This window comes from Bombyx mori, chromosome 14 (genome assembly GCF_030269925.1).
Source record: "Bombyx mori chromosome 14, ASM3026992v2".
In the NCBI taxonomy this organism is placed as follows: Eukaryota; Metazoa; Arthropoda; class Insecta; order Lepidoptera; family Bombycidae; genus Bombyx; species Bombyx mori.
Genome location: NC_085120.1, coordinates 4,627,476 through 4,640,236, shown reverse-complemented (window position 1 = coordinate 4,640,236; position 12,761 = coordinate 4,627,476). Strand labels below are relative to the sequence as shown.

The 12,761-nt window shown below is 39.2% G+C and overlaps 1 protein-coding gene and 1 long non-coding RNA gene across 4 annotated transcripts in view; one reads left to right on the top strand and one right to left on the bottom strand.

The window, feature by feature from the left end:
* Window positions 1-11,397, top strand: part of LOC101745477 (protein mini spindles) — a 43,372-nt gene extending 31,975 nt beyond the window's left edge. For all 3 annotated transcript variants that reach the window (XM_012691332.4, XM_012691333.4, XM_062672017.1), the window contains 9 exons: window positions 299-487; window positions 1,029-1,225; window positions 2,126-2,353; window positions 3,069-3,192; window positions 4,135-4,335; window positions 6,178-6,331; window positions 6,884-6,948; window positions 7,428-7,556; window positions 8,550-11,397. In XM_012691332.4, coding sequence (XP_012546786.2) covers window positions 299-487; window positions 1,029-1,225; window positions 2,126-2,353; window positions 3,069-3,192; window positions 4,135-4,335; window positions 6,178-6,331; window positions 6,884-6,948; window positions 7,428-7,556; window positions 8,550-8,645 — 1,383 coding nt within the window. In that variant the 3' untranslated portion in view covers window positions 8,646-11,397. The remainder of the gene's footprint in view (window positions 1-298; window positions 488-1,028; window positions 1,226-2,125; window positions 2,354-3,068; window positions 3,193-4,134; window positions 4,336-6,177; window positions 6,332-6,883; window positions 6,949-7,427; window positions 7,557-8,549) is intronic.
* Window positions 7,052-12,251, bottom strand: LOC134200082 (uncharacterized). The gene is made up of 2 exons (XR_009974838.1): window positions 12,103-12,251; window positions 7,052-7,550 (listed from the first exon to the last, which is right to left on the bottom strand). It is a non-coding gene; the product is annotated as an uncharacterized LOC134200082 (long non-coding RNA).
* Window positions 12,252-12,761: the final 510 nt, after the last annotated feature.

The window sequence follows — 12,761 nt, the reverse complement described above, 5'->3', positions numbered from 1 at the left end:
CACCTGTGACAGAGAAGCTGAGGAGTGCGCGTTTGAGATGGTATGGACATGTGATGAGACGAAATGAAAATTACGTTGGTAAGAGAGTGTTAACTATGAATATAGAAGGATATAGAGGAAGAGGTAGACCTGAGAAGAAATGGATGGATTGCGTGAAAGACGATATGGAAAAGAGGGGAGTGAGCGAAGAAATGGTATTTGATAGAGGAGTATGGAAGGAGAAAACATGTTGAGCCGACCCCAGGTGACTGGGAGAAGGGCAGGAGAATGATGATGATGATGTAATGTCGCTCGGCAGGCCGCCATGCGCGCGTTGTCGCTGATCTCCGGCGTGGTGGTGTCGGGGCGCGGCGCGGCGCTGGGCGCGCACGAGCAGCGGCTGGTGGCGGCGGTGGCGGCGCAGCTGCGGCGGCTGCGGGCCGCGCCCCCCGCCCCAGCGCACGACGCGCTCTCCGCCTACAAGTGCCTCGCGGGGGTGCTCACCAATGTCAGCATGCCATACCCTTCAAAATCTTTTTTACGGATGTTCAGAATATAAATATATGTCGGAGAAACTACAATTATTAACACCATTGTCAGACATCATAGGGTGATCGAGCTAATAGAAATATTGAGTACACCATCACGTTTGATATCTTGAACAATTTAGAATTTTTCTCTTGACGCTAGCAAACGAAAACGCATTACAGTTCTTAGGACGTAGTTACCGCTCTTCAAGTAGGCTGGTTGGTAAGTGACGTGACGGTTAAGCGCCCCCATCGGCTAGACCCTGGCGTAGCACTCAGTTAGCAGAGTCTCTAAAATACCGCAATCGTGCAATCTTTCGGGAATCGTGCTGCGTTTCGTTTAGCTATCAAACTAATGACCGTCTCCGACATGTATATCATGAATGTTCTAACTTTTGTTTATTAATTGGGTATAAATAAAAATAAAACGAATGTGTTATTGCATCTGACTGTTATTTATTTATTATGAACATCGAATCGATTGTATTTTTATATTAAACTGGATTAACATTGTTCACACAGTTCTACGACACAGCCGGCTGCGGCTCGCAAGTGGGCGAGAGCGCGTTGTGCTGCCTGCTGGGGGAGCTGCTCCGCGTGCTGGGCGCGGGGGGCGCGGCGGGGGCGGCGGGGGGCGCGGACGCCGAGCGGCTCGTGCGCATCCTCAACAACGTGTGCGTGCGCGTGCTCGAGCACTCGCCCCGCACGCCGCTGCTCTGGTGAGCCATCGACACTTCATTCTTGTACTGTTATTTATTACTGGTGGTAGGACCTCTAGTGAGTCCGCACGGGTAGGTACCGCCACCTTGCCTATTTCTGCCGTGAAGCAGTAATGCGTTTCGGTTTGAAGGGTAAAGCAGCCGTTGTAACTATACTGAGACCTTAGAACTTACATCTCAAGGTGGGTGGCGCATTTACGTACTAAATGTCTATGGGCTCCAGTAACCATTTAAAACCAGGTGGGCTGTGAGCTCGTCCACCCATCTAAACAATAAAAAATGTTAAAAGGGAGACTTTACAACTCATGTTTCAAGGTGGGTGGCGGCATTTACGTTGTAGATGTCTATGGGCTCCGGTAACCACTTAACACCAGGTGGGCTGTGAGCTCGTCCACCCATCTAAGCAAAAAAAACACACACAAAACCCATTAAGGTCTACAATAATAAACTTTAAAAGTCCTTTTTTTAAATAACAGTTTCATAAATTACTTCTCAGTGTTTCATAAGAATTATCTTAGATTTATTTGTTAATGCTGCTAAATAAATGTCCATTGTGTATTAAAGGGCATCCAAAACTATTCTCCAAAGTTAGCACTGACATTCATTTTGTAAGTTCTGTAGGCTCCACTGTGTAATACTTGGTGGCTGTTGATTCGTTTGTCATTTAAACTAAAGAGCAGGAACACAAATAATTTAACTTAGTATATTGTACCTATACCGAAGACAGTAAAGACCCTAAAAATATTCTAGCAAAATAGCATAGATCGTTTAAATATGATTTAATTTATAGTTATAGTTTACACTTTAGTATAGTGTAAACTCAAATATCCTGCATGCTCATACGAAATTTTATTTTACTTTTATCAGATTTGATGATATTCTTTTGTTTATTTCATACAGCGCAATAGTCTCCCTGCTCCATGATTCAATCGGAGTGTCAGAGCCGGAGTACCCGCGCTACCAGGACCTCCTCCTCAAGTGCTTCTGGAAGACGTTGAAGATGATCTCCACTTGGGATGTCAATTCGATAGACTACGACGCCGTGCTGTACAAAATACATTTGTTCTATAAGGCTTATCCGAATAGCTTTTGGAAGAAGAATCCTGATATAAGCGATACGCCATACAGGTGAGAAAACTACTATTTCAGTGTGAAGAAAAAAAGGATTGTATGGTTTTATGAAACCACGGTAAAAGTGATTTTTTTTTCACATTATAGATATTGAACTCTGACAAACAACATTTACATTAAATACTAACAAAAACAAACAAAATATCGTGAAGCACTGGCACAAATGAGTCTATACACTACACGGTCAGCTGCTGCGAACTATAGGCGCCGCCATATTGGCCTTGGCTGCTCTGACGAGCCCCTTTCACTTTATCCCTACTCTGCAGCCGACCGTCACGCGACATTCAACACACAGGCGAAAAAGTTTGAGACGATGTAATAAAAGTTTCACTTTAAAAAAAAGGATTAAAGATAATAATAATTATTTCTTACTAAATTACTACATAAGCTTAATATGTATTTCAAATATTTGTGATTATTGGGCAAGACGCTTCGCTCGTTAGAACACATGGCCTTCAAAGCTGAAAAGTTTTCGAGTGTCGACCGCGTATCGGGAGACGTAGCGTGGGTAGGCCTCCCACCTGGTAGACCGATGACCTGTTGAGGGTCGCGAGATTCCGGTGGAAGCAGGCGTCAGGTGACCGTTCGTTGTGGCGAGGCTTAAGGAGGCTTTGTCCAGCAGTGGACGTTGTGGACTGAAGGAAGAAGAAGAAGAAGAAGAAGTAATTATTAATGATAATAATATATAAACAGTATTTTCTGTATATTCTAGGACAGTGAAAACATTGGTACATACTCTAGTCAAAATGAAAGGCTCATCGATAGTGAACCATCTCACCCAGGTACCGGACGTCAACGAATCTGACCTCTACCCTTATTTACTTAAAGTTTTGAAGGTATGTGAATCTATTGTTTATATCGTTTTATATTTTATTTTTATATACTTAAAATATAGCCACAAATCGATTAGAAGTAAGGTTTTCGTTCAGAGCTTTGAGTTTCGTTCAGAGGTTGAGTATATGCATATTCAGTAGGTCTGAGAATCGGCTACTATCTATTTTTCATACCCCTAAGTGATAAGGGTTGTCCACCCCTAACATTTATTATTTATTTTTTGAACATTTTTGTTTGTTTGTTATAATGCGGCATTATGTGGTTGAATGAGGTTTTGTCATTTTTATATTCCCTCATCGTTCACAGCGCTACATGCCTCTTTCACTCATTTACCACATCCTTACACACTTACAATAAGTTAGTTTTTTTTTCTACACTAGTAATTCCCTAGAAATCTTATATATGGCAAAACGTTTGCCGGGTCAGCTAGTATTTTAAAAGAATTTACATTACCATAAAAAGAGTAAAAGAAATTTTATATCCTTTGACAGATTATTATTTAGAAAAAAGGGTGCGTGTACTTATGTACGCACGTAAGAAGTTATACTTTATTTTTATTAAATTTATTTCTTTTTTTTTAATTTAAATAATAATCAATTTGAAAAAAAATCGATTAAACAACATCCTCAAACACGCATATTGGACATCCCTTTTCTTGATATCGTATAAATTCGGTAATTCTCGGTACGGTTCGGAAAGTTCACCTGCGGCTATATCCAGACTCGCCAAGTTACGTCGGTCGTATTGTAATGAGCGATTTAGTGGGCAACTTCATTCTGTTAATTTTGTGTCACGGTGCGCGCGCATCGTATAATTTCACTCTCATCAATTTTTCATAACGCGCCTAAAGAAGTATAACTTCAAAAATATTTCGAGAGTAACAAATATAAGGTGATGATGAATTATTGAAATAAATCTTTTCTAAAGTTCGCTTACACGTACAGCAACTGAAACTGGACGAAAAGAAAGAAAACACTCCGGACGCGATCAACGGAGGCTCTGTCCTGGCGTCCGTCACGCCCAACGCCGCGCTCACCGCCGGCCGCCTGCCGCGCGCCGTGCACGAGGAGCTCGCCCTCATCCTCAAGCGCATCGGCAGCAAGGAGCACCACAAGGAGGCGCTCGTACAGCTCTACGACTTGAGGGTCAGTCGAGCGCTCTCTAACACTCCGGTATCGACACATAGGCAGGCAGCGGCAAGGCTCTGCCCCTGGCATTGCTGAAGTCCATGAGTGACGGTAACCGCTCACTATCAGGTGGGCCGTATGCTCGTCTGCCGACAAGGGTAATAGAAAAAAAAATTGTTCATCAACAAAAAAACAATGCGAAACATTACTGTTTACTGGTGGTAGGACCTCTTGAGTCCGCGCGGGTAGGTACCACCGCCCTGCCTATTTCTGTCGTGAAGCAGTAATGCGTTTCGGTATGAAGAGTGGGGCAGCCGTTGTAACTATACTGAAACCTTAGAACCTATTTTTTATTTTTTATTGCTTAAATGGTTGGACGAGCTCACAGCCCACCTGGTGTAAAGTGGTTACTGAAGCCCATAGACACCTACAACGTAAATGCGCCACCCATCTTGAGATATAAGTTCTAAGATCTTAGTATAGTTACAACGGCTGCCCCACCATATCTCGAGGTGAGTGGCGCATTTACGTTGTAGTTGTCTATGGGCTTCAGTAACCACTTAATACTAGGTGGGCTGTAAGCTCGTACACCCATCTAAACAATAAAAATACTAAAAATAAAATCAATAAATACAAAAAAAAGTACAATTGGAGGTCTTATCGCTAAATCCGATCTCTTCCAGACAACCATCAGGTGGACAAGAATTATTTGGAAACGAATTACGAATCGTATACATCGTAATCGCAATACATATTCCTGATTAGATTTTATAGAAATTTTAGGCTAGGGAATATAAATGGTAATAGTCGATAAATCAGAAGAAACATGTATGTACTCAACAAATGTTCACGATTGGCTTCCACGGTGAAGGAATAACATCGTGCAATAAAAATCAAACCCGCAAAATTATAATTTGCGTAATTACTGGTAGTAGGACCTCTTGTGAGTCCGCACGGGTAGGTACCACCGGCCCGGCTATTTCTGCCGTGAAGCAGTAATGCGTTTCGGTTTGAAGGGTGGGGCAGCCGTTGTGACTATACTGAGACCTTAGAACTATATCTCAAGGTGTGTGGCGCATTTACGTTGTAGATGTCTATGGGCTCCAGTAACCACTTAACACCAGGTGGGCTGTGAGCTCGTCCACACATCTAAGCAATAAAAAAAAAAAAAAAAGTATGTGTCCTCAACCTTTTTATATATTTGTACTAAAATTATCCCGATCTATTTTACTACCTAGTTTTCTAATTCCTAAGGTCTCTATTTTTTATATTAAAAAAGACATAATATAAGCATTAAAAAAATGAGCTCTGAAAATTATCGATGTCGGCTATCGACAACCCTGAATTACGGTCTAAGGTAGAACGACCAAACTCTCTGCCTATTGTCATTAATCATTATTTTTCTAGATGTAAGGTAAACTACGTTCTCGAATTTGCAACGTTACTCTCAGTAGTCTCTCTCTCTTAGTCGCATACTTCATAGCTGAAGGTCGTGTCCCTGAAAGCCCTTTGTGGCTCTTTGTACCATCAGCTTCCATTTCCTTCGGTTTTCGGCTTCTCTCAGGGCGGTCGCAACAGAGAGTCCAGTGAGCGCAGTTACCTGATCTGACCAAGGGTTTGGTGGCCGGCCAGCGGGTCTTTTCCCTTCTACCTTGCCCACCACAGTCAATCTTTCAAGGTTGTCTGGTGGCCGCCGAGCAATGTGACCAAAGTAACCAAGAACCTTCTGGTAGCAAATCGTCGATAGTCTCGTTTCTATGGGAAGTTGCTCGAGGACACTGTAAACCACAGTAGGGAGCACATTGTGTGAGCACAAGCGACGGTAAAATATTTCTGACGCTTCCAAAACTGTTTTTCCAGGAGCGACACCCGGACGTGGACATTTGGACTTTCATGCAAGGCTCGTCGTACTACTTCCGCAACTTCGTCGAGCGAGGCCTGCGCGAAGTGGCCGAGCAGAGGAAACTGGGCTCTATGCTCATGTACAAACACGACTACAAGGCTGACAACATTGGTGAACTATTCTTGTTTTTTTTTTTTTTTCTTCTTGAGCTGATAGCCTTGAGAGGCTATATCAGCGTAGCCTTAACTAGTAGGTGAGCTCACGGGGCTCAAACCTGATGACGTTGCTAACACGAACCCTAGCAAGAGCAGTGCTTCGCAGAATCTACCACCGGATCGGAAACGCGACCTACTGAGAAGATCCGGCGAGAAACTCGTGGGCTGTGTCTGAGGGTTCATTTACTCGTCAACCCCTTCGTCACAAGCGACGGGTTCGACGAGAACGATGACCGGGCCCACCTGGTGTTAAGTGTTTACTGGAACCCATAGACGTCTACAACGTAAATGCGCCACCCACCTCGAGATATAAGTTCTAAGGTCTCAATATAGTTACAACGGCTGCCCCGCCCTTCAAACCGAAACGCATTACTGCTTCACGACAGATATAAGCGGGGTGGTGGTACCTACCCGTGCGGACTGACAAGAGGTCCTACCACCAGTGGTCATACGTTTGTTGACTTATTAATCCTTGGACGATTTGTAATTTAGTTTTATTGTTGTACAGACATAAGTAATGAACACGACGAGAAATCACATGTGATCTTCTTGGAAAGACTCAGAGCTTTGCAGGTAATCCATATTTATATTTTAACTATGCTTTCAAAGTTTCTTTATGAAGTTTCTGACAGTCTTTGTATTCCTAATTTAATTTTAAAAAATTAAAACTAAAATGTTATATTATTAAAAATAGTTTAATGTTGGTTCTCTGGCTATAGTTTTTATTATTACTGTGTTTTGTGTAAATTGATTATAATAGATTTTAATATTTATCAAAAATCTAACGTAAACACTCATAACACAGTAATATGAAAAAAGTTTTTTTAATTTTGGTTTGCTAACGCAGGCCCAATCTTTGTCTGCTAATGCAGGTTTCTAGAAAACTTAAGGCGCCGTGAAAAAATAACTTAATGTTGTAACGACAAGTATTGTTTTCGTTTAGGCCTAGGATAGTCGTTTATTGCCTTTTCGTATTCGAAAAAATACTTTTCCAAAATGTTTGTGTTTCGAACATTAGCAGATATACATTGTTTTGTTGTGAATATTTTCAGGCGAAAGCTGGAATGAAAACAGAGTCCCCGTCACAAGCTCGCACGCCCATCGCCGACAACAGAGCGCTCGTCGACTCCATTAACGACAGCACGCTGCCCAAGCCGCACAGCATCGACCCGCAGCTGGAGGTACATATACACACACACAACTTTAAATAATATATTTGTCTAAGCTGTCTGTGCCGTACATGCGTAGGGGGATATTTTTTTTTGTAAAATATCTATATATTAATACGTGAAGCAAAAACTTTGTACCCCTTATTACGAAAATTGCATGGACGGAGGAGTATGAAATTTTCCACATTTATAGAGAATGTAGAGAAGAAGTGCAGAATACTAATATTTTTTTCAAATTATGGATTAAAAATACGTTAAATCAATAAAGAAAACATTACACACACTACCATGTATTTGACACACACACATATACTCTTTGTTTATTGTCAAACTTTTGTTATTGCTTAAAAGTCTGTAGTCAAATTGAGAATAGGTTAATATTGTTTATCTTTATTATTTAATTTTTGTATAGTGTAGTCTTGGCGAAATCTGTAACAATAGAACCATAGTAATGTTGAAACTTGTAATTTCAATGAATTATAGTCGACTTTCGACTACTGCGTGGCCTCTAGTAAGTATTAACAAGCAATGATTAAGTAAGTTCTTGATAAAGCGTTCAAATATTTTTATAGTATACAACTACTAGTTCTACCCGTCCGCTTCGCTGGGCATTTAAAAATGACATTATTATTTCTCACCCCCACAAAGATTCTCATCATTAACGTCCCCGCAACTGGTTTAGGGAATCCAACACTCATATAAATATTAGCCTATCCATAAAGTACATGTATTTTCTACATGGATACCAAGTTTCAAGTCAATCGGATGCATGGTTCAGTAGTTATAACGGAACATCCGTAAAAACCACTGTAGATTTATATATTAGTATAGATTGTTAGATGGAAAGTGTCTTCAAAAAGTACCATTGCCATTTTTGGAAAAGAGAAGTCGGAATCGCCTGCTATCGTTTTCTGACAAATCAAAAGTGTAATACAGAAAATCGAAATTGAATTTCAACTAATTAGGCGAACACTAATACTAATTAATGATTATCATATTTTCCAGCTTCACACCACACAACCGCTGTCACACAAGAACGAGGCGGCGGTCGACGCTCTGCGCCTGAAACTGCAACAAATCAAGAGCTCCTCCAAAAGATAGGCGGTCCCTGTTGCAACCACGCGGATTATGTAGCTCTCTCTTTCACACACCATTCATAACCACACTCACAATTTCTTTCTGCAACACTAGTTTCAATCTTGTTGTGATTTATCTGAAAAGTTGAAAATACCGTGTGCCATTCGTTGATAAAGAAATTGTGAGTTGTTATCCTTAGACAAAGCGGTGCGCTGCACTCGAGGTTTCCTTAGAATTAAATGTTCGTGAGGCACGAAGCAATAATTCGATTTATCATTCGCTTTGTAGTTCAAAATTATTATTTGAATCGACTTATTTAACATATTACCACTGCTTGTGATCGACTAACGCACGAAATTTAGTTACACGTTGTAGATTTTTTTGTGACGCCTGATTAGTTCATACACAAGAATTTCGTATCCCTTGCTAAGATATAACGACGACAATACCGCTAAACAGTATCGCCTCTGACAGGGTATTAGGTGTGCTTGCGAGTTCTGGGACCTTAGTAAGGGAACTAAAACATGTTTAGTCATAAATCGGTATTTAAAATTGGCGTAAATTGAAACGTGTGATTAATTAACGTTGTCTGGCCGTAGTTAATGTGAAGTACATATTACGGAGCTTAGAATAATATTAGACATTAATTATCAAAAATAAATTGATGTGTAAACCAATATAATGGATATTCTATCAATTCAGTATATCTAGATCGGCTTTTTTTTTCGTGATGTTCCAGTTCGGTAATGCACTTGCTTCTAGAAGTTTCTACAGAATATGTATTAGTCAGTTTAATCGGCCTACGTGTCTCATTGATTTCATTATTAATAATTTTAAAATGGAGATCACTTTCATTATTGGAATATCCAATGAAACTTCATTAATACTTCATTAATTATAAATTTGAGGGCGATACAAGAATGGAATGTAATATAATCCATCTTACGAAACTAAAGAAGTGATTAATGATAAACAATGTTATAGGTTTGTAATACAGCATCCTTTGATTTCACTATTATATACTTTTATTAATACTAATCCTGCCCCATAATAGTTATAGATACATCAACATTATTACAAACCCTAGCAAATAAATAAATTGGAGATAGCGCTTACGAAAAAAAAAGTAGTGTATAGAAAAGATGCGAAAAACCTAATTTTTGTATGTACGCGTGTGGAACTCAATGTAGATTTCATGGCCGGTGAAAACTATGATTGAGGGAGGTGTTTGACTAATAATAATAACGTTTTAAAATTATTTTTGTTTTATGCGTTGGAAGTATTGCGCGGGCGGGACTGTTCTAGAATACTACATATTGTATGTTGTTTGAGAAACTTCCGTGTCAGTACTTCACACGCCGATTGTATTGTGCTAACCTTATTTATGTTTGGATGAGTTTTAAGACTGTTTTACGAGTTTGCAACGCGCGATCCTCGAATAAAAATAATGTGTTCTGTTTGTTTTGTTGTGGTATTATAAATTTCATCTCGAATGTGACATCTTTTCACGCTTGCCTAAATTTGAACATTACACGAATTTATTCTGTCTCCGTCAACTTGTCTGTGTAGATTAAAGTGCTTACGTATTGATGAGACGAAAAAAATTAAAATGTGTTGAGTCAAAAAATGTTAGGGCGACAAGACTCTTTGAATATGATAAAGGATCGTGATGCGTGTCATAATATTGCCTGGGAATTGATTTCAATTGTTATTTTTGTCTGAAATTGTAATTTATTTCAGTGGAGCATTATATACTAGAATACGTTGTGGTTGTGGTTTTGGCATATCTGCAATCCACATTTAATAATGTTCTCTTTACATCAGATCCGAACAGTTGTATTTTCTTACTTTTTACGAGTTTTAGTAGTGAATAAAATCTACAACTTAAAAAAAAAACATCTTTTACAATATGGCAGCACGTAACTTCGATTTTAATCTCGTTCATGAAGATCCTTGTCGCCTTAGGCAGTAACATGAACATGCAGTATAATGACAAAGAAATTGATTGTTCTGCTACAGAAGATGTCACATTGTATGTTATTTAGTGTTGTGTTTGGAATGTGTTCGTTACAACAATCGAAGAGTTGGCTGACATCCAGTAGGTTTATTGGAAAACTTGTTAAGCTGAGATGAGGCAATACGAATATTAACACCGTGTAACCACTGTTATTAATCAAATTATAACCGAAACATTCCCGTCAGTATTGGTTTTTTAATGTACAAAATTTTCATGTATTCATTCCCTCCTTACTGTATGTAATCAATTGTGTACCCTACATTTTAAATTTTCTTATGACGTTTTTGAAATTATTTGTTAAATATAAACCGTTCACTCAATGTTGTCTCTTTAGTTTACAAGCAGCTGTAGTTCTAGTACTAGTTAGTGACTAATAAAATCCTTTAATAGACATTAAGTTGCCGCAATTCCTAGAAATTGTTACCAGTTACTATTATTTTCACAGAATCATCATTTTTATAATTGGACTAAACTACGTACGACTAAACGTTGTCGTTACGAATTTCGTATTATCGACGTTTTATTTTTTATCACCATCTATATCAGATTGTTTTTTGTATTGCTGAAGGACACTGAAGGTACACATTTTTCTATTTTTTTGTTTTTTTTATATATTAGAATACATGTTACTCTCTATAGATTAGTTAATTAAATTTGCTTATTTTAGACATGACGTTTCATATTAATTATTATCAGCATTTATTTATTGTAAAAAAATCATGATGTAATAAATAATAAATAAAGTTCATACAACATAAACAGCCTTTTATTTTATACAAAATTCAGCATAACAGTAACAAAAACGACCATCTAATTTCATTCTCTGACTTTATTAGATATAATACATTCTAATTGGAAGGGTTTATTGTAGGTGGTATGGGGTATAAAACACAAAGGACCTCGATAGACATGAATTTATCGCCACCGCCAATTATGTGCCGTAATATTCGGTCATTTAGAATGTTAGTTTAGTTTAAAATACCGATTCTAGGCTGGATTTACCAAGTGTAGCCAAATTTAACTATTAAGTCTATGATAGTTTTTTCGCCAAGTACTTCCAATAGTAAGTATTTTTACCTACCTATTCGCTGGCAGCCTAAGAGAAGATAGAGGCTATTCCAGCAACGCCTGGACGACTAAAGGAGCTCACGGGCTCACCTGAGCGAACGTGCTAACACTAGCCCTAACAAGAGCAGTGGTTTGAAGAGTCTACTACCTACTACGTAATTGCGAAAGGAAATTCAGTGGGTAAGCGACTTGTCCTTTGCTGTCTAAGCAGTGCCTGATACAAGAATAAAGGGATAGAACAAAAATTCATCTGTGTGCTTAGACTGAGTTTTTTAACTTTTACCGAGCGACCGAGAAGTTACAAAACTCGCACTACGCACAAAGTACGGTGTGGATACATAAAAAATGTTATACTAATATTTAAAACCCGTCCGTCGGACTCATCAATCTACTTACCTATATGCATGAGAAGACCTCATAATAATATTACAAGACATCTTTATGCGCAATTTCCGTCAAATTGTGTAGGTATACCATAACGGAGGCTAAAAGTAGGCAGCCCTCCAATTTCCATAATAGAGTACAATCACAGACTAAATTCTTATATTATCTATGGACTAAATAGAGATATGAGTATAATTAAATATTGTAGAGTGTCACCTCTTGTTAGTTTTCAATTTATGACGAAAAATCGAAAACATTAACTGATTGGAATCATATCGATTTTGGAAAAGTGACAGTTTTTTTTAAAAATCGATTTGGGATTACAGGTTGTGTCTATCTGCTACACAGATGTCTACTGCTGGATATAGCCCCACCCAAGCCTTGCCACAACACACGGTTCTGCGCTGCCTACATCCAATGGTTTCCTACGAACCCCAATAGGTCTTCGATCCACTTTGTGGGAAGCCTATCTACGCTATGTCTTCCGGTACGCGATCGCCACTCGAGAACTTTTTGGTCTCAGTGGTCATCTGTTCTAAGAGCAGTGTGTCCTGTTCTCTGCCAAAAATCAGTCTCGACTCACCGCAGATTCCAAGCAGCACTAGCACTTGCAAGCTAATCTCAGCACGGACAACGCTAACATAATGGGACGACTTCCGGTCTTGGAGGGG